The 25,952-nt window shown below is 38.9% G+C and overlaps 2 protein-coding genes across 5 annotated transcripts in view; one reads left to right on the forward strand and one right to left on the reverse strand.

Moving 5' to 3' along the window:
- ITGB3BP (integrin subunit beta 3 binding protein) overlaps positions 1–1,202 on the forward strand; it is a 28,573-nt gene extending 27,371 nt beyond the window's left edge. For both annotated transcript variants that reach the window (XM_068690962.1, XM_068690965.1), the window contains one exon: positions 198–1,202. Coding sequence is in view for 1 of the 2 variants with exons in the window: in XM_068690965.1 (XP_068547066.1) it covers positions 198–208 (11 nt within the window). In the remaining variant the exon portion in view is untranslated. The remainder of the gene's footprint in view (positions 1–197) is intronic.
- A 2,327-nt stretch (positions 1,203–3,529) lies between these two features.
- Positions 3,530–24,411, reverse strand: ALG6 (ALG6 alpha-1,3-glucosyltransferase). 3 transcript variants are annotated; one of them, XM_068690958.1, is made up of 15 exons: positions 24,300–24,411; positions 23,235–23,346; positions 19,559–19,643; positions 16,086–16,175; positions 15,112–15,200; positions 12,750–12,832; positions 12,032–12,096; positions 9,694–9,879; positions 9,076–9,211; positions 7,084–7,169; positions 6,436–6,520; positions 5,224–5,294; positions 4,631–4,699; positions 4,288–4,486; positions 3,530–4,017 (listed from the first exon to the last, which is right to left on the reverse strand). In XM_068690958.1, exons 1-15 carry the CDS (start codon positions 24,387–24,389, stop codon positions 3,820–3,822), a joined length of 1,644 nt encoding a protein of 547 aa, XP_068547059.1. In that variant the 5' UTR covers positions 24,390–24,411; the 3' UTR covers positions 3,530–3,819. The 3 variants fall into 3 exon arrangements, with proteins under 3 accessions (XP_068547059.1, XP_068547060.1, XP_068547061.1); XM_068690959.1 differs by having other exon boundaries at positions 24,260–24,409; XM_068690960.1 differs by having other exon boundaries at positions 24,295–24,381.
- Positions 24,412–25,952: the final 1,541 nt, after the last annotated feature.

Here is a 25,952-nt window from a genome sequence, read left to right on the forward strand (position 1 = left end):
AAACAACTTCAAGTGTTACTACAGCTCAGGGGAGACCATCTGTTGTTCTGCATTGCCTCAGGATGTGTGTGTCTATTTTCTATGCAGTGAGGCTACTGCTGGACATCGGACAGACCTATAATTGTGAACAGATCGTATGAATGATGCTGCTGCTCTCTGATTGCTATTTATTTTAGTCATTCCTTATCTCCCCACAGATATTATGTGAAAAATGCATTCCACATCAACCCAAACTTCTACATCTGCTTGATTGTACTTAAAAGGCGAGAAGAAACGGCTGTAAACCAATCTCCCCTACAAATACCAGTTCGGGATTGCTCATTGCACTAGGCAGGTGCACATCTAGATAAAATTTCTGGCATCTATTTAAACTTAACAATGTGCACAACAAGATAATCTCAATGTAAATAATACATTTCTTCATGGGTGTTTTATGCAACTGTGTACAGAAGGCTGATTTAGATTTACTGATGCATGGAATACAAGCTATTTTTTCTGTATGTTCTTACCACAAATATGTAATAGTTACGCTGCCTTGGCTTAAAAAAAGTACTATAACCCTCCCTCCAGGAACTGGATGAGAAGAAGCTATGTTAAAAGATGAATATTAGATCCCACGCCTCCCGGGAGCGATGTAGAACTTCACAGAACTAAGGTGCTCCAGGAAAGGGGTGCTTCCTGCTGGGGCAGGGGGTGCTCATTTAATCAATTCATCACCCTGCCAATAAGCCTACAAAATATTATCTAAATGAATGTGTCAGGCTTTGCAACAAGATTCCTAAAAAGTTAGTATTTGACAGATAACTTTTTCTACTGCTGATTGTGACCAAAAGATAGAGGATGGAACACAAAGAATTATTTTGATTACTGAACACATTTCAGTTGTTTACCCACAGGCAATTAACTGGCCATAGCTGCCTGTTTTGGACACGTCATCTGTGAAGATGTTTCCTCTAACATTAACCTGAGGCACGCTATATAAAGATATTGAATTCAAACCCACAGTTAAAACACGGGACTCTAAACATTTCTAGTTTAAACATTTTCATTTTAGGTCAATGTTTTAGTTTAGTTACTTAATGATATAAGTTGTTACAGAACTGTTTCTTCTCCTTCATCATGCCCAAAAGCGCCCCTACAACATAGTGAATACCACACTGCTCAAATTGGTGAGTTAGGGGCGGCCTCTGTGATTTTTAAAGTGATTTTAAAAGAAAAAAAGAGCAACGTTCAGTATAAATGCACAAAATTCAATGTCATTTCTTGCTACCCCTGCAAAGTACTGTTACCAAAACAGATTTTTACAACTCAAATTCTGAGAATCAAAGTGCTAAATGTGTTGCAATATATGCTTAAACATGTATGTACTCAAGCTTTGGGAATTTTTATTAATAAACGGCTTTTTTACACTTGTATACCTGTGCAGTTTGATAGAGAAAAATAAAACTTTCCAGAAAATTTGTTTGAAGAAAGTTGTCTGTTACTCTGCTCAGTTTCTATACCATTCTTACCAAGTTTTCTGTGCTGTTTTTCCATTATATACATGGGATTCACTAGCTGATTGCTTCCATGATAATGGAAAAATAAATAGTTAGGATGAACCGGTAATAGTTTATATAACCTGACAATAACCTTTGTAGCTGAAAATTAAATAATTATTGATCTGAAAAGAGCCTGTAAATGAACTGTATGCCATCCTACATCAAGCTGTCCTGCACAGAGCCTAGAACAAAAAGAAAATACTTTATAGAGTAAGGATGAGGGTGGACAATCAGCTACAGCAGCAAATTACAGGATTGTCACTATCAGAATAGGGAACGTTGGTATTTAATCATTTTTTGGGAGAGGGAAATGTTTTTACCCTAAGCTTCTGCTACAAATACTCCTTACACATGCCTTAGCTATTTAAGCAGTTACTGTTTCTTTGACCTCTTGGTGTACTGGGCTTCTGCCTTTCAGAAACAGCTGGGTCTGTTAAGAACCATTTCCAGTTCCACACAAGGTGGATCGTATGACTCTCACTTTATCACCCCTGGAGGCCATCTCAAGGACAAAGAAAAGAGATACACGCAAAACTAATGTTTTTATATGGGTGGGAAGGACTCTGCCCTGATCTGGTGATGAGTACAGGAAAACAGGCTAATTAGGACCTGAAGCTCTTCTGCTTCCTTCCATCTTAAGCGACTACAGAGAACCAACCTATATACTAGTAAAAAAAAAAAAGTTAGCAAGCAAGCTACTGGCTTTGTTAATTGCTCCAATTCCAGGAAGGGCTCAAACAGTAAATGGTGTGACAATACAGAGATACAGCTCCTGGTGAAGCCTGTAGGAATGGCAGTCAGTATTATCAGAGCGCAGAAACAATCACTGACTGTTAGCTTTTAGCTGAATGTTCTTTTAGTTAGGAAAAACTTCTTAACATTATTATAAGAATAGTCAGACTCCTAAATAAACCACCACAAATTGCTTTTTGATTTACTTTATGCTTTTTTATGTATGTAATTATTCAATCAATTTGTGTTCTCTGAACTATTGGCAGCTTTGGCTGCAATATGCTGAGGGAAAAATGCAGTTTAACTCAATTTACATCTGCAAATTGCTGTAAGAGGTAGCAGGGTTTTTGGTTGGGTGCTTTGTGGTATGCTTTTTTTTTTTGTTGTTGTTTTTTTGGCTGTTTTTAAACTACATCATAGTAGCTCAGCTTTTACTTCAACAGAACCAAGTTCTTTTGGATGTTACTTTTTTGGTCGTCTCCCAGCTAACCTCAAAAAAAAAAAGTTCTTGACGTATTTAACAGTGAAACCTAACTGTGCTGAAAATACAAGCTTCATTGTTTGTTTTTGGTGAGTAGCTGTTGAAATGGGCTTTTCAGTTTTGTTAGAAACACTTGTTGAGAGACACGTAACACCACAGTGTTAAAACCAAATCATAGCTGCTGATTTAAAACAAAAGCACTCCAGCTCCCCCCAGGAGCAGGAGCCTTCCCCTTTCCAAACGATGCAGCCTCTGCTTCTGCACCCAACATTAACTCTGCAGCTTATGCTACTCTTCAGCATTCTGAAAGCATTGGCATTGTGGAAAATAACACGTCATAGTATCTAAAAAACGACCTGTGGGTGAACTACCGCTGCTACAGCATTGTCCTGATGTGCTCCAGCACGTGGCTGAGTGCCCAGGTCACCTAGCAGTGAACAGTGAATTTTTTTCCCTGCAATGTTACCTGAAGAACCAACTGTTTTGTGGAGATTGTAGCAGCCAGAGGGTTTCCCACATTGCTGCGCAGCCTCGTGCAGCAGCTGGGATAATCTGCGGCGTGGTAGATGGCAGAACGCTGCAGGACAGAGACAGACTACACAAGACAGTTTGTGCCATAAAACAATTCAGCAAGACAACTCCAAGTTGCCACTTAATATTTAGTGCTTAGCCTGTATTTCTTTGAACTGTTTGTGTTTCTTATGCTGGGAAATGTAGAAGGTTAACACTAACACAACAGTTTGCTGTTTTGCTAGAAAAGCCAGGGATTTTAGCGTTAATTCAAAATTTGGTCCTTTATTGGGTATTTCAGGCTTACAAATGGCAACAAGTATTACAATTCTGAAGAAAACACACTGACTTACGTTTCCAAGTAAAAATACTTCTTCAAAGTACTTCGCCTTTAAAACAGCCTTTACACATATTTAAACAAAATGATGAGTGTGTTTTCTGATTTTCTTTAGATCACAGGAATTGTATTACATCACAAACAAGTTCACCTGCAAGGCCAGACACTGTTCACTGAAAATACTGTCCTGTCACAGTCTAATCCTTGATCTTCACAGATTAACTGACTTTCTTCTGACTCCTACTATTCTTTGAGTCCCATACTATAATAATATTAAAATATGCCAAAAAGAATAAAAAGTGTAAGCAAGAGATACTGGACACCGATACGGGGAATAAATCCGGCAGCCTCTGTGGAGGACGCACTGTAGCACTCATCAGAGACAGGACACCCATCAGGGTTACAGAAAGCAGGAACTGAAAGACACAGAATGATGTATTAGCTAGTATTGATTTAACACCTCGAATGAGTAAACTGCTACTTCTGTTATTTGTGTGCGCTGTATTCTTCAAACTATATATAGATGACATCACAGGAAAAAATTATAGCGTACCTCTGTACTGACACAGCATGGCTTTGCCTGTATGAGGATTTATTCAGAGTTATGGATGTCAAACTGGTTTATGCAAGCATTTCAGTACCACAAAGAGCTGCAAATAAGAGTTAGAGGAATTGAAGTTACTTACCAGACTCCTGAAAATCCTAGGAAATAACTTGAACCACGAAATGTATCTCTTCAGGAAAAGGGAGAACGGTTTCAGCTGCAGGTCCTCTACTGAGGTCTTTTCAAATATTGAGAAGGAAGCCACGCAGGCCAACAGGAATGCCAGCATGGTCACAGTGTAGGCCAACATCAGGCCGTCTTTCAGAAGAAGAGGCAACGTACTGTGAAAGCAGAATTACCCAGAAGTGAGTGAGTGCACGTTGAGTTACATTCTAAAGTGTATAAAAGAGTAGCAAAAGAATGAATTTATACTTACTGGGATCAGGGAAGAACATATAAAACAACATTCATGGTGTCTGACTCACCTGAAGGTTGATACAAGTAAGAACCACGTGGCCATAAAAGGGATTTCATTTAGGATTAAGCAGACCGGTCTAAAAAGTAGAAGAAGAAAAACTGATACACAAACACAGAAGTGACAGCACTTTGTCATCTCAGCCTTTCACATGGATGCTACATGCACCATTAACAAGGGCTGTTCAACAACAAGACTTCGTGCAGGCTTTGAGGAGCACCTATACTGCAACATCTACGCAACTGCCTGCAGAGATAACAGCAGTTTTCTAACTACTGGTTCAGGCTTCCTTTCAGGCGTGAGCAGGAAGTATTAAGAGGGCTGCCTCTCCAAATCTGCCGTTATCAGACACTCCTTCCAGGTGCAGGGGAGACAACCACACACAAGGCTATGTGTCTGCTGATTATGGCAGCACACCTTGTCTTTAGAATGGCGCAGGAAAGGCCAGCATGATTGTATTTATATATTTTCATTTACAAGTTATTCAGAAAAGAAAGTGTGTAGAGTATTTAACATCAGATATATTTATAAGCGAGAAAGCGGCATGCAGTAAGATGAGGAAAAGAAGATCAGATTATATGTATAGAAAAATAATTTACTTACACTGACACTAGAAGAATAGATTTTTCATGTACTTGAAAGGAGAACAGGAAAAATGACAACGCACAACTAACCTTAGAAAAGAAATCAGAGATGTATTAACATATGTGACTGCAATGCAAAGCACTGTTCTAGTTTCTCTGCTGGCACAGTCTTTGCATGAATGTATGAGCTAAATGATGTGATTTTTCTAATTAACTGCTACATTTACTCCAGTGCAATTTGCAAATACACTGAGCTGCTTCTGTAACCACCTATACACACAAAGAAAACCACATTGTTTGAAAGTTTACCCAGAATTACTCATAAAACACTTTGTGTAAAGAGTCCCCAGTCTTGCTTAGCTTTACTGTAAGGAGCATCCCCACTAACTATGCCCAATATTCACATACAGTAGCATTGGCAAACTTTGGTCACAGAGAGAACACATTTCTTTTTGACATAAATTCTGTTCGTCATCATGGACAGCCAATACCCCAAAGGAAACAAACTTTTTTTTTTTCTGCCAAACAGAAACACACTGGAAGACATGCACCAATTCTTAGAAAGGCTAAGTGTTAGTTTTAGGTAATATTGTGATCAATTCTTAAGCACCACTTATGTAAAATTAAAAACAGAAAACTGTGTTATAACTCTTGAGACCTTAGCACTGGCTCCATACAATTTTGATTTCAAAGCAAAATGATTTTGCTTTTAAGTAATGTGGATGTAAATGTTAATTAATTCAAAGATATAAGGAGACTAAGCAAACGTAAACATTTGAGAAAATAGCATCATTTTCTTTTGGAGGCACTAATGAGCTTACGAAGTCCACCACTGAGCCTTTTTATTGAATTTTGCAGCCAACACATTAAGAAAAAAATAGCACTTTGGAAATTAAACAAAAAGAGGGGAAAACAGGAAAAAAAATCAACTCCATATTAAGTTCTGTGGTGTATAAAATCTAAGAACTCTCCGGAGGAAAATAATAAAAATACAACATCAATTAAAAAAAAAAAAAGCTAAGGTAAGAAGTCTGGATTTAAAAGGCCAATCAGACCCTCCTGGATATCTCTGACAGCAAAACAGTTTTAAACCAATCTCTTCAGCAGAAGCAACACAGCATTTAACGCTACACACATCTCTGCACATTGTAGAAACCAAGTAGAATGGTTAGTCACACACCAGCACTCAGGGTGGATGTAAAATAGGGAACAATTAAAAATACACACTTACCAAAGCTAATTTAAATCCTCGTAGAGATGGCTGGACAGTTAGTTTTATACAAGTCGGAAGCAGGCTCAGGAATGTTACAGCAAAACTAAAAAAACATGCAAGAAAAACAGTGTGAATACTTCGTTGATCATACAATCACTTTTGAAATCTCTGTGAAAGTTACAAATTTAATTGTAATTTTCAGAAGTACAAAATCCCTCAAGGAGACTCAATTACAGAAGAACAGCACTGAATGGTCTTTGCCGACATAAGTGCTTCTGAAAAAAGAATAAAGCACTTCCATTAGTATTTCGGATGCTGTAAACCTAAACTCAAATGGTTTGCTTATTTGAAAAAAACATGAACTCCCATTTTTAAGAGCATTAAAAAATGTAATTATTCCTCCAAGAGGAGAGCATGTGAATTTTAATTCAGTCTCAACCAACTACATAGTTTAAGTGACTACATAAACAAGCAGAAAATTGTGTAGTTATAAGTATTCCTAACAGTATTTGGGGAAACCCTTATCACTTGGAAGAAAAATATAGTATAAAGAAAGCATTTGTTAAAGATTTTAAATGCCCCTTCCCATAATTCTTCCACAAAAGTGACCGATGTGAAAACCCCTGCAGACAAAAAGCTACCTAAAGCACTTCAGCTATGTCTTACCTGAGTTTGAGCTGAGTCTGAGGTGATACTACATTCTTTATCTTTATAAGGACACTTAGACTGCACCAAATATTGGCTACTTTATCCTGGGGAAGAAAAACAAACAGATAATTAGTCATTAATTGCATCATTTAAGCTTATGTTAGTGACAGCAAGTTGGGGGGAATAGTTGGGTTCTTACAGCACTGCAAAAAGACTATCACCAGTATGCGTCATATTCTGAGATGTAATTTAAATGATTCTCATCTTCAATCAAATATGGAAAGTTCCAGAAGACTCAGCTACAAGTCCTGATGAGAAGCAGCTCTTTAGTGCAAGAGACTATGCCTTAACTCATGAGACCACGCATTTTGAGAGAGCAAGGCTCTGAAACCACCTGTCCCTAGGAAATCTCTGATTAAACAATGGCAAAACACGAGCCTTTGTTCAAATGTGAAGGCATTCTATATACTGTCACATTTCATTACGTACCTGAAAGTATTTAGCTGTGCTTACTGCTTGCTAGCAATGACAGAGTTAACCACTAATAAATCAAGAAGTCTAAAGACATTAGCAGTTGTGCTAGGATCACTTTCAAAATTAAATTTGTAACTACAGCTATCATGCTCATGAAACTCATCCCTAAACAGCTGCTTGAATCACAGCTGTGTAGACATAACAGCAAGAAAGCTACTAGCACCAGCAACTGAGCCATCTTCCTCACATGCTCACTAGCAATACAGAATATGCACTTCAAATCTGCTGAGGATTACAAGTGAACAGAGGGTTTGGCAGCACCAGCAAACACACAAGACGCCTACTTAATAGCCAATATGATTTTACAACCATCAGCATTTGTTACTGCTTCTGTAAATGGGAACCAATTCAAAGAACCTGTTACACGCACCCCAGTATAAATTTACTGCGCGTTGCTTACGTGGACAATTTCTCATTTTATCTACATTAGCATCCAGCAAGTCACTCCCCTGATCAACTTAGAAAATATTTGGGCTAATATTAGACTAAAATCCTTAAGCTTTGTCAGACTCCATGGTTATTGTTTCTTACAGATTTTAAGCTTCGCACTGAATGAAAAGTGTGGTGACCAAAACTATTTAGTTATAAATTTCAGATAATTCCCAAGGAATAGGGTCTTTGGTTTTCAGGGAGGTGGGGAGGCTTTTTGTGCATTTGGTTCTTAAAAAAAAAAAAAAGGAAGGGAAAAGAAAAAAAAGATTTAAAAAATTTAAGATTAATCAAAACATGTATTTGCTTAAATCCCTGTGACATCAATAATTGAAAATTTGAAGTTACATTTCAGTGGTTGTACTTGAAGTCGAGAATTTGCCTTTAAAAGTGCAATACTGAGATTCATGCCTGACTAAGCAAAACACCTACAAATCACTGCTATTTTGGAAATGAGCACCCTTTGTTTTATCAGTGAGGTAAGCAAGTAATTGCTTTACTGTACTCAGGCCGCAGTACTCAGCACCTTGCAATATGCAAATGTCAGCAGCCTGAGGAAAGGTAAAAGCAGAACTGCTTAAGACTTGGAACATACTGAAGGAACTTGCACTGAAAATACAAGCTAGGTCGATAAGAAGAACTAGTCTGCACCCAAAATGCTTTTTATATAATTAAACATGTCAAAAAAAAGCTGAGCACAAGCAGAGATAGAGACCGAATCTATTAACTTTTAAGGTTTTATCTTCTGACACTGTCAATTACTATGGAATCTATGTCAATGGAAAAATGTATGGATTGAGGTATGGGTTTGATGATGGGATAAGTGTTGTCTACTCAGATAATATTCTGGAAGATGCCAGCTGAGCTGGGGTTAAATACTGGATTAAATAACTGGCAAGAAATGACTGCTGAAGAAGCCATCTCAAATTACTAGTTCTGTGGTGTGTCTCCCACATGAAATCCCTAAAGGTCATGATGAAGGTTTCTCAAGGGATCTAAGAATACAGAACATTTACAGCAGGGCGGGGGAGAAGAAAACATGCATGCCTCAAACAAGCCTCGGTCAATGGGAAAGAGTCTTCTGAGTACTTGCATCATTTGTTCCACGTCGGTACAGAACGGGAGCCAGCACACAGCAAAGGAGACCACCACTGTCCCTGCTATTTTAGTTAACAAAACCAACCTGCAATAAAGAGAAAAGCTTCCATCAGAGAAGATAAATCCAGCTACTCTTAACAAATCACAGCGAACCTAAATCTTTTTTTTTTAAAGAGAGAACTGAAGGTAAGAAGTCTGAATGAGAAGGGCTACCAGTACCACAGAAAAAGTTCATCATTCCCTGATTAATGAGAACAACACAGAGCTCCTGCTGCCCATCTAACCTAACTGCCCGTCACAGCCCACATTTAATTTAGAGGTCAGAATGAATAGTGCTGAGAAAAGACAACGTAATAGATTTTGCTATCTTTGCAGTGGAAACACTTAATGTAGATCTCAACAAGAAATGCTCATTCTACAAGAGAGGAGTGCACTGTGACAAAGCAAGTATCTTGCACTAGAAATTAATTCAGAAACGAGAACATGCAAATAAGGAGAATCACACTGTCAATGCCAGGCTGTGTGGGTGTGTTCTTGAACAAGATAAAATGATTTAAAGCCACTTACCCCTTTCCTTTCAGTCCCTTCTTGAAGCATTTTCCAAGTAAATAGCAAAAGAAAGGCAGAGAATGGTAGAGTTCCATTTGCTTATAATTTAAGGCCAAGCAAAACGCCACTGACCCCAAAAGGTCCCAGTCATAAGACAACCAAAGTACACCCCACAAGGCAAAGCCGAGGCTCACTGAGTTGTATATGTTTTTTTAATGTTAAGGACAAGAGACACAGCTTAGTACTGGAATTAGTAACAAATGCCCTGAGGTACAAGTGTAAAGGAGCATGCAAAATAAGTTTTTCCAACTTTGTTTTAAAAATATGTTGATAGTTGTGACTATTTTCTTTGGAGGAATAATTTTACTTCTATTTAAAGCTTTGATCTAAACTAGTGAGAGTACCTAGTAAGGTGCAGAGTAACCCCTTTTTGTTTGTTTTTCAAACTACAGTATTTAAACTGTGTATTTTTTAGTTCAAAGATTGTGGGTTGTTTTTTTTTTTGAGATTATATTCTACTTGCAATACATCCATGAGCAGACCCTGTAGTTGCTAATACTGTACACACAACAAATAATAGCCACTGAAAGCAACATTATTTCCTTCAGACTTTGAAAACAGGTTTCCCTAGTTCAGTGAAGTTTGAAAAGACAAAGATACTATGAAAATGCAACAAAAGATTCGCTTTGTCATTTGCTATTGTTGTTACACAAGGAGAGAAACAACAGAACGCTTGTATCCTCAGAAATTTCAAAATATTTTGTTTTCCTTTTGTCAATATAAGTAGCTGTGACAACACATTCAGATTGTTGTTTTCAACCCACTCAAATTTCCCACGCAAGATCACCACATACACTTGAGATCGCATCAATTTCACATCAACGCGTTGTTAAACCGCAAGGCTATGATCTTTTAGAGATGTGCAGCAGCAGCAAAGTAAATCTTTTGACTTCTGGGAGTCGGTCACAGACAGTAAAGTTATTCACACTGGAGTCACCGGGCTGGCAGAGACTGCACGGTACGTTTGTACCCTTCAACAGGGTCTGCTGCGCCGGGGCCGTTACCTACACAATGTTTGCCGAACCTTGCCTTAACAAATTTGACACGGGAGATTCCACGACTTCCACAGACAACCTATGCCAGCACATCATTGCAATTAAGGTTTAAAATATTTTTCCGTGTATTTGAAAATTTGAAAATAACCTATTCCCTAGGTTACTTTAGGAACATTTATTGCCCTATCCACCATAACACACACACACAAAAACCCAACAGATTATCACTCTCCTCTTTGTATCTCTCTTTCAAATCAAAAACCTGACCCTCAGCCTTCTACTGTCTCACCAGCTTCTCTCATCTAAGATGAACTACGTTCAATCCCAGCCCTCTTCTTGTAAATGATGGCTCCAGCCGACCTCTCTCTTTAAAGGGTGAGGCCAGAAATAGAATTTCAGAATTCCTGAACTGTAACTCCAATATCCAATAGCATTATGATTTTTTTTTCCCTTCCAAAGCTGCTTTCTAAGACGCATTGTCTTCCAAGTTCACCATACACTGTCTTGGAAGAAAAACACAAATTAGGAAGTTATTGGGTAATCAAAACTTGATTTAGTAGATGCTGAGATTTAATATCCCCTTGAAATATTTAAGTGTCCATGTTTATCAGCTCCGAGATCACGTCCCTCTGCTACGTGGCACTGAGCAGCACTGCCTGGAATAGCCAACTAACAGCATTTACTTGCTGATGTGCAGAGTAAATGTAAGAACAGAGATTTTATTTAAAAAAAAAGACCCACCTGTGAAGGTGTCTACCACCAACGCTGACTACAGTTAGCTCCAACGACACACCTTGTATTAGATGCCTAATTTTTAACTGGCTAGGCATTAAGTGAAGTGAATCCAATCTCAAGTAATTGCACAGACAAGACAGAACGGCACATTCTACAGAAATGAACACTTTACACTACTCTGCTTGACACATTCCACTGCCATCTCAAGAAGATCTCAGGTGACTCCTTCTCCAAATACAAATCACAAGAGCACAAGCCATTACTCTTTTCACTGTTGTACTACCGTTGACGTTTTCTGCAATAAAGTGACTGACAGAAATATGAGCTGGAGGTGCAGAAAGAATGCTATTCATGTTTGGATTGATTTGTCCCAATAGCAGCTCTTTATCTCCCATATATTCTAGACTTTACAGTTTTCTCTAACACTTCTGCTTCGGGGTAGGCAGAAGCCCCTCAGATGCCTTCATGTACAAAGGTAACCTTCCCCCCAGCTAAAGACAAGTACCAAAGAAGAGTGTTACTTCATAAATGGAAGTTCCTTTCATTGCACAGCAAAACAAGGATACTGGAAGTGTCCATGGTCAATCAGAATGAGACCTGGGTAAAGCAGTATACAGAGAGCGCTGGAAACCTGGAAGGATCAAAACAGAGAGGGGAAAATAATTATTTGTAAATTAAACATCAGAAATGGGAACTTATACTATTTCTCCAACAGAAAAAGATGCCCCTCCATCATGCATCCTCTCCAATTTATCTTATGTCAGTAACATTTTAAGGAATAAAAATAGATAAGAAAATATTGAAGACGAGCCTACCCTTCACCAACCAGCTCAAAGATCACCCACACCCATCTTAAACTTCAAAAACACTCAAAAAAAAAAATCAGAAGACCTAGTACCCCAGAGGAGTATTTGTTCTACCATAAGGAGTGCATGAGACAGAGCAGCTCCTAGATTCCCCCATGTCACATCACAAATCTTGCTTTTACTACCCAAGTAATAAATTCAGAAAGAAATACAATTCAGGAGTTCATGGCTACTAAACTTCAGTGCATCCTGTTATTGAAGACATTAAAATAATTGCTGTAAAATAAGTTAATGGCTTTTTTTTTTGCCTGAGAAGTCTTTCATATAACATATAGTGATCATCATCAGTTTTATGTCAACCGAAGCCATCACAATGTTGTATACATTAATTAACTCTTATCCTGTTAAATTTCTACTGTTTTAACAGTATGGGTTTTATCGTTTTTGCTTTTTAATTGCACACACATCAGATACTCACCTGCTTTTTAGTAGATGTTTCCTTTAAGGAACAACAATATAAAAGAACTGCCGGAATATAAATCAGCAAATCAGCAACAAACACTGAAAAACAAAGACCACCTTTTTATTAGAAATCTCCCACACACCTCTTAGTGCAATTTGTGCTGCATATTTATAATTTTTTTTTTATTTGAATTGAAAGTTTTTGCTTACAGTTTTAGCCTCCTAACACTCCACATCTTGGTTGTGCTTTGTGTAAAAACTCGGATAACTGCAGTGTTGGGTAACTTTTTGCCTCTCTGTTGAACGTGGGCTTTGCAGCTGTATCTTAACATGGAAAACTTCATTTTAGTCAATCACCTCAACCAAAGTTCAAAAGGCAGGTGGTCACAGTTTCAGCTGAATACACTTTTCCATTGTCTTATGTTATGTTACTGTAGGTACCGTTATTTTAAAGATAGCTCAGGTTTAGCAGTTACAACAAAGCTATTTTTTCCCCAGTTAATTCTGGGGAAGACAAAGGAAAAATAAAGGCAAATAAACATTAAAAATATCAGAAAGTCCTTTGTTAGAATAAACTAGGTAGTCTCACTTTAAAGGACAAAAAGAAATAGGTCTACAGAATTTGATCTCATTAATGTTTCTAACGCTATCATTTCTGATGTCCAAAAGCTGCTGCTTCCATGTGTTCAGCTGTTTTGACTTCTGGCACAGCCTCAGTCAATAACAGAGCGTACACTAGTTCCTCACATGCCAAAACGAGAGAGGCATTCTTAATTCTCAAAAGAAATCAGCTATGAGAGGATCCATGCAAGGTTTTGATTTTTTTTTTTCCTTTCAACAGAATGTATAGTTCAAAGGCACAAATAATTAGCAAGTTCTAAGTTATAATCAATTTCCAACATATTTTTGTGGGAATTACCAGTGATGTGGTTAAATAGACTAAAATTATTTGGGTTTGATCATCTGTCCATAGCACATACATGTAAGAGGGTCAGTGAGAAAACAAGAGCCAGCAGGTTCACCTGCCTACAGCTATGTCAGATCCTGCTTGAGCCTAAACCACCGGGTGAATTCTTCTTGAGCATTGCCTTAATAGCTTGTGGAAAGTCTCAGATTATTTCTATAAACAGATTTCAGAAAGCGTGCTGTTATCACAAGATAAATACCCATTGCTTTTTTGGTTATGGACTTTGGAAGAAAATGTTTAAAGAAATCAGTTATTCAGTATAATGATCATTTTGTAAGCTTAAGCCACAATTAAACAAATATGGCCTAGGCATTAGCAAAACAAATACACTGACGCTTTATAAAGGTGTAACACCAACAGCTGACACTGAACATTCTGAATTATTTTAATGCGTTATTTTAATGGTTATTGTTTAAAAAGTGTTTATCATTCCTCCAAATCCATCAGTGGCTTGTCAAGTGAGTTGATTTCAAAATTAATAAAGACCATTTCAAGGATAATTAAGTTCTAGAGATTTTTTTGTTTCATTTCAATCAATTATAAGAGACCAGAGAGGTTTGGGAAGTATAGAAAAAAAGCTACCGATGAACAACAAATCCTGCCACTGTTATCAGAAAGCATTTGTGGAACTCTATCCTGTTACATGAAGCAAAAGAGAGATTTAAAATGAAAGAAAACAGTAACAAGATAACTTGGCATCTGCCATTGCACAGAGAGCAGAATTTCACTGGATACATTGTTTGTTGTCCTACTTTAACAGCTAATGAATTGAGTTATTTACATGTTTTTAGCACTTGTTTTTTACCCTTTTCTTTTGTAGGGGCAGTTCAAAATAATCAAATGGCTGGAACAGTGACCACAAGAAAATGAGACTTAGTATAGAAGCAATAAAATATGTTTTTACTTTTTGTTAATTCAGGTTTATTTCCAGAAAGTAGCAACCATTAAAAAAAAAAAATGATATCTTTAAAATATCGAATATGTCCCTTTTTCAGGTAAGGTATAAAGCTCACAGTAAGGATCCTTCAGGGAAGGCTGGTCTATGTGTGAAATATTTTTACCATAAATAAAAAAAAAGCTAAATTGAAAGTAAAAAACATATCCATAGGAGTGAAAGGGAAAAGAAAATTTTAAAAAATGGTTGTAGGCTACCAAAAAAGTAGCCTTGTTTTAGAGTTTTTACTGATTTGGCTTGGTTGAAAACTTCTCTGCACATTTAACACTATCAGCTTCACAAGTGACTGCAAGAGAGAAGAGAACAGAGAAGGTTGGTCCATAACACATGGACCTGGCCAAGCCACCCAACCGATCAGAAATTGGTGAAGACAGAGAAGATGCACGAAATGAAACATACTGGATTAGTAAACCAGACAGATCTGTGTAATCTCCCTAAGAAATATATTTTTCCTACCTGTTGTACGCATAAATAACTTATGCAGCTGACTCTCATACCCCCGAGAAGTGTGGAGAGCAATCCAATCAGGATTTATTAACTTTGCACTGTAAAACAAAGTACAGGCACATCAAAATGTGAGACAGTTCTCATTTCCCTTTACACTCCTTTCAGCAATAAAGATGACATGCACAGGAGCATATTCCAAGAATTAAGATGAATGAGGAGAAATATTTCAAAGAGCAATAATGATCAATGAAAGGCTTTCTTCACTTCTAGATCTGCTTATACTATAGAATTCAGCTGCTAATTCACAATTAATAAAAACGTTTGAGAAAACAGAACACAGCATTTATTGGGACAAGATAACTACCTTCAGTCCAGTTCCACTGACTTTTAAAAAAACAATTGTAAATACTTCTCATGCTTAAGTATTAAATATAAACCATTTACAGTTCACATAGATGCCCCACATAACTGTGCCTGTGCACTTTAACCTACATTCTTATTCCATAAGTCTCATTCCAATAGCAGTAAAGCTCTTGTGGAAAAAGTATTCCAATAACAGAATTCTATTTACATGATATCCAGTCATCAAATGTCACTCAGGCTCCCAATACAAGAGAAGTTTCCCATGCAGCACACTCAATTCCTATGACACTTTTTTTATTCGCTGATCCAGCAATGACTTACGTGAAAAACTAAAAGCTAAGTCACATATAAATCTGCTAAAATTTAAGGACCTAGCAGAATAATTTAACCCTTCAGTCCCCCTTACAGTAAATAAGAAACAGAAAAATAGTAGTATTAGTTTTAAGTGACAGGGATACTCAAAATTTATTTCCCTAGCTTTAAAGTAGCAAACAATACTTTCAATTTCATCAGATCAGTGATTTTTAGCTCCTAGTTTCTCTCCTCAGGCAGGAAAAAAAAAAGTCAATTTGGTGTTTTCTGTTCCTCCCAGTAGTAAATACTTCAAACAATGAACTTACATGTAAGCACACAAAAAGCTGTGGTAGGCAGTAAGAGGTGGATAATCAAGGCCCCAGTACAGGAGGTTGTTATCACTCGTATTGAAGTACCTGAGAAAAAATACATATACATGCATAAATATATTGAAGAATCTACCTTTCCAGCTTTGTTTTGGCCCAAGGAAAAGGCTGAAGAGTAAACCAAATATTTTTACCAATGTACTCAAAATTCAAGAGGAAGTTTGCAACTTCTTTACCTGCCTTATTTTACTTTGCACACGCAAAAAAAAAACTCAAGCAACATAACAAAAGCAAAAGGTATTCAGAATATACTCACTTGTATTTGCAGAATAGATGATTTAAAAAAAAAAAAAAAAAAAAAAAACCTGTTAGAACTTACCTGAAAGGGGAAAAAATACTTTATGAGAACCACATTTGATAAAAATCCAGAGGTTAATACAAAGCCTGCAAAAAAACAGTATCTACAATAACTCTAGATATTTATGTGGAAGGCTTCCTAGGTCCGTACCTCCACCTACAAACAAAACCTACATTTTTCATGCCTGTCAATTACCCCAGAAGACAGCACTCAATTTGCCAATAAGGAAATAGAAACAAAGTAGTTAAATGGAAATTTCAAAAGAACGGGGATTCACTAGTTATTTTCCTTATAATCATCCTAGACTCCTTTTTTTCTGGACTTGGAAGGCATATTTAATAAGCAACGATGATTCCTGTATAGTTAAAATTTACCTGTCACTCTTTTACACTGTAGTTTACCAAGCTGTGGACTGCTGCTGTTCGAAAGACCTTAATACAAAAGTTTTGAAAAAATATCAATGGAAGTTATGCTGCTGAAAAGCAACTAAACAGAAGTGAAAAAAGGTGACGTAAAGGTATTACACAGACAAACAGAAAGCAGTGTAGGGGGCTAAAAAAAGTTTCTTAGGAGCTCCAAGTTATCAGAGTTATGCCTCCTGAACTGCCAACACAAGCCATGAATCTCCACCAGTTATGTCAGCCACAACCCCTTTACCTTTTCTACCTCAGAAGAAAACTCAGGAGGACGTGAGAGACAAAGGAAAAGGGTTTTCCCATTTGTAATTCCACCGTGTCTGTATTTCTACAGAAGGCTGGCAGCAGTTAGAATTAAGTCACCTCCAAGGGAAGAACAGAAGGCTTTATCCAAGGAAAACAGAAGTTACAAAAAGAAGGCATCAGATCCGTTACACCGCACAGTGAAAAAGACTGACTAGTCTATTCTACCGCCAAGGGGCACACTCTTGGCTTTTCCAGTTTCTCCCTTCAAATGTGGTGAATTTTTGACATTTATTATTGTAAATGATGTTTCTTGAATTCCTTATGAGCTGTCTGAAGTACCTTATGAACTCATGATAAATCACAGTTCTTTGAGCTACATCTCCGCGTCTTATCCTACCATTCAACATTGCTTGTGCCAAGGCAGTTCAGATTTTTCACATGGATTTTAATAGTCTGCAATGTAGTAGAAAGCTTTCCAGTCATGTTGTGGGGTGTTTATTATTTTATTTTACCTTCCATAAACTTGTAGCTTCAAGAAAACCAGTAATACTTAAAAAAGCCTTCACAGTTCTAATTAGCAGTATAAGAAGAAAGGATGTCTTTTGATACATCCTCTACAAGACTCTAAAAAAATATACTAGAACTACTTAAATTCTGGCCTCTGGTTCAGAGAAAACTTACATAAAGAAACTAAGTACCAACCATGTTGTGGTTTACTCCAGCATTTAAAAAAAAGGCTTTTTTTCAGGTCAATAAACCTGGGATGTGCAGCTGTATTACCTACACAGGGCTGTTTAACAACAAAAAGTCTGTGAAAAGATCGGGAGATCCAGAGATCTTCCAGGACTACGTCCTCACAAGAGAACTGCTCTCTACATTTACCTCGACAAATCCACAGAACATGTGCTTGCTGCCTAGGCAGCTTTTCTAAGCACTAAACAAATAACACTGGAAGCAGTCAGAATCTCAGCTTCAGATCTGAACGCTGTCTCTAAGTACCAGAGTATAATATCTTTAGATATTGCAAATCTGTATAACACAGGAGGCGAAAGAGATCTTAGCACTCTACCAAGTAATCCCTCCTATGTCAGCTGAAATGTTTTTTTCCAAACTCCCCAAACCAAGTACGACCTCACCGGAGATTCAATTCCCAAAGCAGACCCAATCTGAAGAACTCCTGTTATAAATAAAACGAAGAGCTAATACAACAAGACCGAGAAGCCCAACTGGCAGCCCATAGGCTAAGCACAGCCTGCAGTACAGTTTCATCTGACCCCTGGGAATTCCTAGAAATAATGACTGCTATAACTCTTAATTTTAGGTACATACAGTTCTGCGTAGCAGAGGGGATCAAAGCTGCCAACTCTGTTATTACGTCAGCTCTCCATTATCCCACCTCTGGCACAACGAGAGGTTTAGACATCCCAGAAAGAGTGAAACAAAATGGTAATACAGACACTACATTGTGACTTCAGATGATCCCGTAGAGTCATCTGCAAAGTTCCACACAGTGCCAAACTTTCAGGATTGGCCCCACGTATTTACATAAATAGTTGAATTAATATTTTCTTCTACTTTAAAGTGCATCTGTTCCCCAACAGAGAACTGAGGGAAAAAAAAAGAAGACTCCACAAACAGAACATAACTATACCTGCTGAAGGATGAACCAGAGTTTCTATTTGTTCTGGGTTGCATTGTGGCATAGATACGACTAAAATTTTACTGTTCCATGCAAGTTCTAAGGAACATTACAAATAATATAAAAGTAAAGATATTGGGAATAATTTTCCTACTGTTCTAAGTGATCTGTAGAAATACATTCACTATCCTTACATCTAGATTCCAAGCACCCCCAGTTTAAAGTCTATATAAAGAACACAGGTGTGAACAAAGAATTCATGGGTGTAAAAAACAAACTGTGCCTCCAGCACAAGAATTCAAGCCTCTACGCTTACTGGCAGGCCCCTGCCTTTCAGCTTCAGTGAGATGAGCAGAGCTGTGGTTTTGTCAGTGCCGATAATCATGAGAGCTTCTGTGCAGCAGAGAACTGGTTGACACTCAGGAAGACAAACTGATTTCTTTTGAAACTGAGTAACAAACCTTCTCTCACATAAGCTTACTTAAAAATTGCTTCTTGATCTTTCCAGTCCATTCCAAACAAAGTTGGAGCTTCACAACAACACAGTTACCTACCAGCCAGAACGTCCCATTGTACAAGCTAATACCTAGCAAGTCAAATTCCAAATTTTAGCATGTTTATTTTGTGAAGAAAAAAGTATTTCACTCTAAGTACAGGATGATATTGTATCACCACAAAAGGATTTTTAGAATAGTTCTGGGAACAGTAAAAGATGTTGCAGAGATCTCAGACAAATGTATATTTAAGTAAGGCATGACACAAAGTTTCATTACATTTACCCCTTTGTAATCTGAACCACAACAGCACTACTTACCACTGTCTGATGGGTAAATTGTAAGTAACTTCTTGCCAGTGTCTCTGGGCTTCATAGTCCCCATACATAGGTGGTTTTCCTGCACCTAAAAAAGAGGTTACGGTATTCATTAATGCATGCTGTTTAAACAAGTTGCTTTTCCTCAAGATATTTATTTGCATAATTACATAAGACTAATTTTATTCTCCATTCCTCTATTATGTTCGGGAATAAAACAGAGACCTCATCTGCTATGCTGTCTAACAGTTAAAAAGTGTTAGACATTCTTTTGGCTTTCTGGATATTTCTGTGATAAGCATTTATCAAGATATTCCACTGTGAAGAATGGCTTCCTCATCTGACAAAAAAAAAAATCATTACCAAGTAAAGATGAAAAATGTGGCACATTCTCTAAAATAAGAAAACATACATAATAGACATCTCACGCTGATTTTGAACAAACTCTGCTCTTTCAGTAAACAATAATTGACAATATTCCCACTTGCACTGCAGCCGTGTCATGTGGTACCTCGCTATTGTAATTAGCGACCAGGCTTATTTTTAAATTTGCTTAGAACTAGCACCTGCCACAAGCCCCCAGCTCCTCTCCCTTTCCTCTGCTGCCTGCTCTGCCACTCTAGCAAGAACACGGCATATTCTGTCCCTTTCCCCGTGACTCTTAATAGAGTTAGCACAAGCCATTTCCTAAAACAGGCTGTCCGGTACACAGAATAGGTTCAGAAGAAGAAAAAAAATCTTGTAATGTACAAAGCCTTCTAAATAATAACTGCTCCATTTGAGTTTACAGGAATTCTCACTTTTTTTTTTTTTAACTGAGTTATTATTATGTAGCAGTTTGCAAAGGGAATTATCTTAAAGGACACTTTTCCACACATGCATACACAAGTCTCTCAGAAAGCTAAAGATTTTTTTTTTTTCTTTTCTCGATGGAAAAAAGCTTTATCAATACAAATACTTCGGATGTCCACTCAAAAACAATTCCTTAACATAAACCGAACTCCGATAAAGGCAGTTTGTTAAGCATCTTCATCACAGAGTTTATTTACTTCTATTAACCTGTGCTTATTGGGAACAGAAACTGGACTGATAGTGCTTCCAGTAAAATATTGACGCTAAAGAGACAGAGATTTAAGAGTTTCCTTAAAATACAGGGAAGCCATCTATAATTTTTTCTCTGTGATCTATGTTTGCAGGAGACACACAAGCTCCAATATCTACTATTTATTCCTGAGTAGTAGAGAGAGTAGATTACCTCCACTAATTTATTCCTGGCTAGGAGGAAGAACGGATTATCTTCACTGCGTACAACATTTAACTAAAAGTTTCACAAATAACTGAGGTCACTGGAGAATAGGAGTTTTATCAGGGTCCATTCTATAGCTAAAAATCAAGTGGAACAAAGAAACCTGTCATAGCACTGCTGAAATACAAGAAGGCGTTATCCAGGGGTACCATACACACACACATTTTATTTCAGCTTTACCCCTTCTCAAAAAAAAAAAAAAAAAAAAGAGAAGAACAAAAGAAATTGACTTCTGAATGATAAAATGAGATCTTAATCTAAAAGTTCCATTTCTAGAAGCCAAATACAGAGATTGACACACTTCAGTTGGTTTGAGAACTGGTATTTTGCTTCCTTCTGCAGCATGCATCAAGTATGTAGACAAAATAATTCAGAATTAATAAAAAATTGATTTTTTTTTAAAGGTGTCACAAATGCTCTAAATTTACAGTGGTCTCAATCAGTTTCAGTATTAACAGGAAACAAATTTTTAAAGGTCTGAAGCTGCCTTTCAACACAGGTATTTAGCTTCTACTCATTTAGCAGGAGCTTTGTAACGCATAATAAAAAACTCAGATCTACGAAGCCTGGTTTTTCTCAATAACGAGGCAAGACCAACGACTCTAAGGTCATCATAATTAGTAACCTTGCAAAGCCAGGTATTAGTGTTCTGTTTTAGAATCATAGAATAGAACCATAGAATTTTTGGTTATCCCCATCGTGACCTTAATTCTAGAGACAGATCCTAAAGAATGCTGGATGGCAAGCAACAACAGAAGGGAAATGATACAGGAATCCAACCCTATACAGTAAATTAGGGCAGAATTAACGTCCTCACATCTGGCCATCCATGCCACACATGGTTTCAGAGTATGCTGAATCAGCATTTCTACCAGAGCCTGCGTCGGAGAGCGATGACTACTTCTGATCCTTTGCTCAATTATACTGCGCTGAACAGCCGTGAAAGCAAAAAGGGACCGTGTCCGTTTAAATGCTGCCCTGACCAATTTTTTTCTTGTCCCTGTAATTAAAGATTTATTACATCTGAAGGAAATCAAATCAGGCAGGGGGAAGGTTCTGATGTACTTCTGCATTTGACAACTCTAACATTCAGATTTGTCTTTTTTTTTTTTTTTCCTCCAGACAGCTAGAGCTGAAAGCCTTAATAATTTGTTCAATTGGATCAGACTCTATTTTCCCTGTTCCAAAAGAAGTTATACGGTTGCTCTGTATGAAACAAGCGTGTGAAAGAAGTGTGCGTGCACATGAAAAAAAACTTTATTTTAGTTCAGGCTTTATTTTAAGACTCTTTCAGAATCTGGACTGGTTTGAAGTTTGTCAGCTTAAAAAAATAGTTCACAATGTAAATGTAAATATGTGCAGCGCAAAAATTTACTCTCTTTTGGCAAAAGAGAGGCTGTTTTTCTGTATGTGGGTGGGTAGAAGAGAGCCTCAGCTATTGGTAGAACAGATCTTTTATGATGGCATTTTCAGGAAGCGAACTAAAAATAACTATTTAAGAAGGTACGCATGCAATTTATCTTCAAGCAAACTACTTCATGTAAATAAAACCCAGGAGTTACCACTTTAAAAATCCTTAGAACAGTACTGAACTGCTCCAGCTGCACAGGGGATGAAGATCCAAATTGCCTTAAAAAAAAAAATAATAATAATAAAAATATAACAGAGCTGAATTTGACTGAGCTTATGATTCTTTTAGCTGATGGAGATTGAATGTAACAGTGCATTAGAAAAAAAAAATCCACAGAGAGCAAGCTTTGTGCAAGTCTGTGCTAAGCGTAGCACTACCACTGAGAGGTTTGAAAAAAAATTTGGTAGTTCTTTGCAAGTATTAGGAGATGGGGAGGAGAAATACTCATCTATTAAAAGAATATAGCTCTCATTCACGCTGTAAACAATCTGAAGCAAGTCCAGCTACGGGGCACAACATAATCACTCACTCCATGTCACCGTTGTGCCATCTTCATTACCACCAGTACAGTGTTATCTAAAAATAATTTAAGGTTAAATCTGCTACAGAACTTAATGGATAAGATTAAACAAATATATGTCAGGACTGTGGTAACACTGCAGCTACAGCCAGCTGTTCTTTTGCTACTCTTAAAGCATTACTGACCCTGTCTCCACCCCTAAGTCGTATTTTTTTCAGCATTTTGTACCAAATGGCTGTGAAATTTAACATTGAACGCTCCAGAAAAATAAGAACAAGGTACTATACAAACCTTTGGGAAATAGGCCCTAGAACACAACAATACTTGAAATAACACACCACTTCCTACTTGCTTGATTTTACATGCAAGTTTACTTTAATTTAACACAAGCTCCACAGTTCATTTTCATGTGGTTATTTTACAGACCACAAACAAGTATTACCTGAGTAAGAACTCAGTGATACAGTCCAGCGTACGGTAAGGGCCAGTAAAACAGTAACTGTCATTAAGCTCCACTTCTCCATTGCTGGTCTTTGTAAGAAGCCCAAAGGTACCTGAAAAAAAAAAATACCAGAAACATTGCTATGACACTGTCTGGGTTCATTTCTTAGGCATTTAATGGCAGTAGCAATCAGTTCTCCTGGTTCTGAGCTATAAACTGACCAAGCATCTGACAAAATGCACAGAAACATACATAGGCTTCATCCTAATGAGCGCCACCAAATTTGTTACGCAAACATAGCACGTTTCAACATGAAGTTGTTAAGTATCTTTAGTAGCTCGTGAACTTGTATTTGGAAAAAAAAAAGTATTTGAAAAGAAAAATGTTTTCAAAGAAATGTTGAGGTGCATGCAGCTTATAGTAGTGAATGAATGCCCTGGTATTTGGTCAACATCACTTAATTTCTGGACTAAACACAGCACAGCTGAGTTATGGAAGGCGTAGATGGGATTCCCTTCTGGTTTAAATTTATGCAAAAAGTTATATAAATGTTAGCTACATGTAACAACACAAAATGTTGCTACATCCGCCACATGCAACCTTGGGACAAAGTAACAGGAAAACGTTGATGTTACCCCACACCAAAGCAACTAAGAACAAAAAAACACAAAAACTCGACCCAGAACACCAAAACTATTCCGGTCTGGGTTAGAAAAGAAGAAAAAGACGAAGAAACAGCTCCAGGCTCGGCAGCAGAGCCCAGGAGCGCACCGCCCTGCGCTACACCTGTGCCTGAGGGGACCGGGGGGGAGCTTATTTCCCTCAGGTAGCCGCTGGCAGGACCCAGGGGGCACATGGGGCACACCAGGAACACCCCACGGGACACACCGGGCAAACGAGGGGCACACCGGGCACACGAGGGACGCACCACACGGAGCACACCACAGCGACGCCCTCCCCTCAGCGCCCCCCGCCCGCCCTGAGGCAGCGGCCAGCGCCCGCGCCCCTCTACCCCCCCCACACACCGTGCCCCGCCCCTCCCCGGCGCGCGCCCCCTCACAGGACCCAACGGCCGCGCGCGCGCGCGCTTCCGCGTTCGACGAGGCCGCCGGGCGCGCGGGGCGGGGAAAAGGCGAGGGGCGCCGCAGCGCGCATGCGCCCAGGCCCGCGCGTGCGCAGCTGGGCTCGGAGCCGGGCAGGGGGGCGGGGCTCGGGTCCTGTCAGCGGCGGGGCGCGGGGAGGGCGTGAGGGGGGAGCGCTGCGCGGGGGCCGGTGCTCGCCTCAGGAGAGAGCCCGGCTCGCTGCTTTATTTGTTTGTTTTAACAAGAGGGAAGCGGCTGCTGCAGGATCTGTGCTTCAGCTGCGACTTGGGGAGGTGCTCCTCAGGCGTTGAGTGTGGGTGGTAACGTCCAGGAGCCGGATTTGAGGCGCCGGGGGCTGCTGCCTGACGGCCTTTTTCGGCTGTATTTCTGTGGTGCCCCTTCAGGTCCTGACAAAGTGCGTCAAATAAGGTGAAGGAGCCCACATCGGCCTCACACAGCCCGTACCGACACCAAAAAGTGCGGTTTCTGTTCTTTAGATTGATGTTTTTCCTCAGCTTCCACGTCTAACTGAGATCAGGACATCCAATTTAGTAGAAAACCTATATATAAATATATATATATACACATATACATATACATATTTAAACCAACACCACATACTCAGACTTTCATGACTTTCCACAACAACTGGTGCCCGTGCTCTCCTTGGGCTGGAATCCCAGGACGGAAACTTTTAAGGGATTTAGAGCAAATAAATAAATAAATAGATAAATAAATACTATTAGTTCAGTTGGAGGGGACCCACGGAGAGTCCGGCTGCCCGACCAGTTCAGGGCTAACCAAAAATTAAAGCTTAAACCCAACCTGTTTAAAACCAAGCGCTGCAGAATGGAAGTGTGCTCAAGAAGCTCCTGATCACTTCAAATATTAGGGTTTAAAATTAAGAGGTTGTAGGAAAACAAAATTCTCCGTAGATTTTTTTGACATTTACGGGTTATTTTCAAAATATACGGATATCGGGCAATATGATTATTATTAAACCGGGTTGAGTACTGCGTGCCACCAGAGATCGCTTTTTTTCCCTTCAGGTTTTTCCAACGCAACGAGGTCGCAGATTTCCATAACCCCAGCTGTTTGCCAACTGAGAGCAAATTTTTAGAGATGTCGGTGCCTCTCCACCTGCAGTCACCTCAGCATTTGGGGAAATTTCCTTCCAGCGTCACCTCAGCAGGGAAGGATGGAGAGACGGGGCAGTTCGGGGGGTTGTGTGGGCAGCAAACCCAAATCCCCCTGAGCTGACCGCCCTCTCCAGATGCTGGGAGCCCCAAACCTGTTAGAAATGTCCCGATACTGTCCTCAGCTGTCCCCATCCTGTCCCCATCCTTGTCCCCGTCCCGTCCCCGTCCCGCACCCCATCCTCCCAGTTATCTCAGCCCGCCTGGTCTCGAGGTGCGATCGTTCCCTTCCCGGGAAAAAAAAAAAAAAAAAAAAAAAAAAAAAAAAAAAAAAAAAAGCTTTTTTATCGAACGCCCCCGAAATACTTGCACCGGGTCGCGTCGCCTGGAATCGAGTCCCTGTCACCAGCATTTCTGCGGTGACTTTGAGCGGATCAATGGCTGGGAAAGGCAGCGCGGGCGCATCGAGCAGCGGGGCAGAGCCGGCAAGCGGCTGCCGC

The sequence above is a fragment of the Anas acuta genome, chromosome 8 (genome assembly GCF_963932015.1).
Source record: "Anas acuta chromosome 8, bAnaAcu1.1, whole genome shotgun sequence".
NCBI lineage: Eukaryota > Metazoa > Chordata > Aves > Anseriformes > Anatidae > Anas > Anas acuta.

Coding starts and splice junctions, on each gene's coding strand:
- ALG6 (XM_068690958.1), bottom strand. CDS start 24,389: ATGCGCGCTGCGGCGCCCCTCGCCTTTTCCCCGCCCCGCGCGCCCGGC. Junction 19,644..23,234: donor ATCACTGAGTTCTTACTCAG/GTAATACTTGTT, acceptor CCTCTTTTTTAG/GTGCAGGAAAACCACCTATG. Junction 7,170..9,075: donor TTGACCGAGGCTTGTTTGAG/GCATGCATGTTT, acceptor TTTCTTCCCCAG/GATAAAGTAGCCAATATTTG.